This window comes from Aptenodytes forsteri, unplaced genomic scaffold (assembly GCF_000699145.1).
Source record: "Aptenodytes forsteri isolate BGI_AS27 unplaced genomic scaffold, ASM69914v1 Scaffold235, whole genome shotgun sequence".
Classification (NCBI taxonomy): domain Eukaryota; kingdom Metazoa; phylum Chordata; class Aves; order Sphenisciformes; family Spheniscidae; genus Aptenodytes; species Aptenodytes forsteri.
Window position 1 is genome coordinate 3,232 of NW_008794005.1, and position 1,615 is coordinate 4,846.

The 1,615-nt window shown below is 64.4% G+C and overlaps 1 protein-coding gene across 1 annotated transcript in view; it reads right to left on the reverse strand.

Moving 5' to 3' along the window:
- Window positions 1-18: 18 nt before the first annotated feature.
- ATRAID (all-trans retinoic acid induced differentiation factor) overlaps window positions 19-1,615 on the reverse strand; it is a 23,103-nt gene continuing 21,506 nt past the window's right edge. The window contains 4 exon segments of the mRNA XM_009289713.2: window positions 19-123; window positions 239-339; window positions 440-561; window positions 625-696. Coding sequence (XP_009287988.2) covers window positions 19-123; window positions 239-339; window positions 440-561; window positions 625-696 — 400 coding nt within the window.

Consider the following 1,615-nt stretch of genomic DNA (forward strand, 5'->3'; position numbering starts at 1 on the left):
ACCCCCCCCCCCCCCTCCTCAGGGGGTCTTGGCTTTCCTGCGCTGGGTGCCCCACAGCAGGAGAGACAGGGCCAGGGTGACGGCTCCCAGGATCCCGCAGAAGAGCAGCACGGGGAATGTGCCCTGTGAGGAAGCAACAGTGAGCGGCGCTGCCCACCACCACCCCGCGCAGCTCACGCTGCTCCAGCTCCGGCCGGGGGGCACTCGGAGAGGGGGGTCCCATCCCACAGGCGCTCACCTCGCGCAGGCACTTGTAGCCGTGGAAGGGGCTGTTTCAGAGGCACTGGACAAGGCCGGGGCCGTCCGGGGCACAGGCAGCGTTCTCAGGGCACAGCCAGGCTGGCGGAGCAGAGCAGGGGGTTACAGGGCCAGGCCAGGGCCAGCCCCCACCTGCCAGCCCTGCGGTGCCCAGTGCCAGGGACACGGCACCCCACCGTACCGAGCTCCCCGGAGCCGTTGCAGGGGTTCCTCTGGCCCTGGCAGAGCCGGCTGCTCCCATGCGTCGTCACCTCCTCCCAGGCGCTGCTCCCGCCCGGGCACTCCAGCGCCAGCGGCACCGCGCTGGGGAGCAGAGCTCAGCACCCGGCACTGCGGCAGCCCCCGCGCCCCCTCCCCGCTACTCACAGGTGCTGCAGGTGGGTGAAGCCCAGGAAGGAGCTGTTGGGGAGGGTTGTCAGGGGGTTCTCCGTCAGGTCCCTGCAAACACACACCAGGTGCCATGGACCCCCACCTGCCGCTGCCCCAGGTGCCCACATACAGCACCGTCCCCAGCACGGCCCCGGGGGTGCCCCTGTGCAGGGCAGGCGAGGGCTGTGGAACAGGGTGGGGGTCCCCTCTCTGTGCTACATCACCGCCTGGGGCCAGGCTGCTCCCCGGCAGGGACACCAGCCCCGGGGAAGGGCCGAGGTACCTTTGGGATGATGTCAGAGGGTCACAGAATGGTTTGGGTTGGAAGGGATCCTTAAAGATCATCTAGTCCCAGCCCCCCTGCCGTGGGCAGGGACACCTTCCACCAGACCAGGTTGCTCAAAGCCCCGTCCAGCCTGGCCTCGAACACTTCCAGGGATGGGGCATCCACCACCTCTCTGGGCAACCTGGGCCAGTGTCTCACCACCCTCAGCATAAACAATTTCTTCCCTATGTCCAGTCTAACCCTACCCTCTTTCAGTTTAAAATCGTCGCCCCTTGTCCTGTCGCAACAGGCCCTGCTCCTGGCCTCGAACACTTCCAGGGATGGGGCATCCACCACCTCTCTGGGCAACCTGGGCCAGTGTCTCACCACCCTCAGCATAAACAATTTCTTCCCTATGTCCAGTCTAACCCTACCCTCTTTCAGTTTAAAATCGTCGCCCCTTGTCCTGTCGCAACAGGCCCTGCTAAAAAGTCTGCCGCCATCTTTTTTATAAGCCCCCTTTAAGTACTGACAGGCTGCAATAAGGTCTCCCCAGAGCCTTCTCTTCTCCAGGCTGAACAACCCCAACTCTCTCGGTCTTTCTCCAGCAGAGGTGTTCCAGCCCTCTGGTCATCCTCGTGTCCCTCCTCTGGACCCGCTCCAACAGAGCCATGTCTTTCTTATGCTGAGGGCTCCAGAGCTGGATGCAGTTCTCCAGGTGGG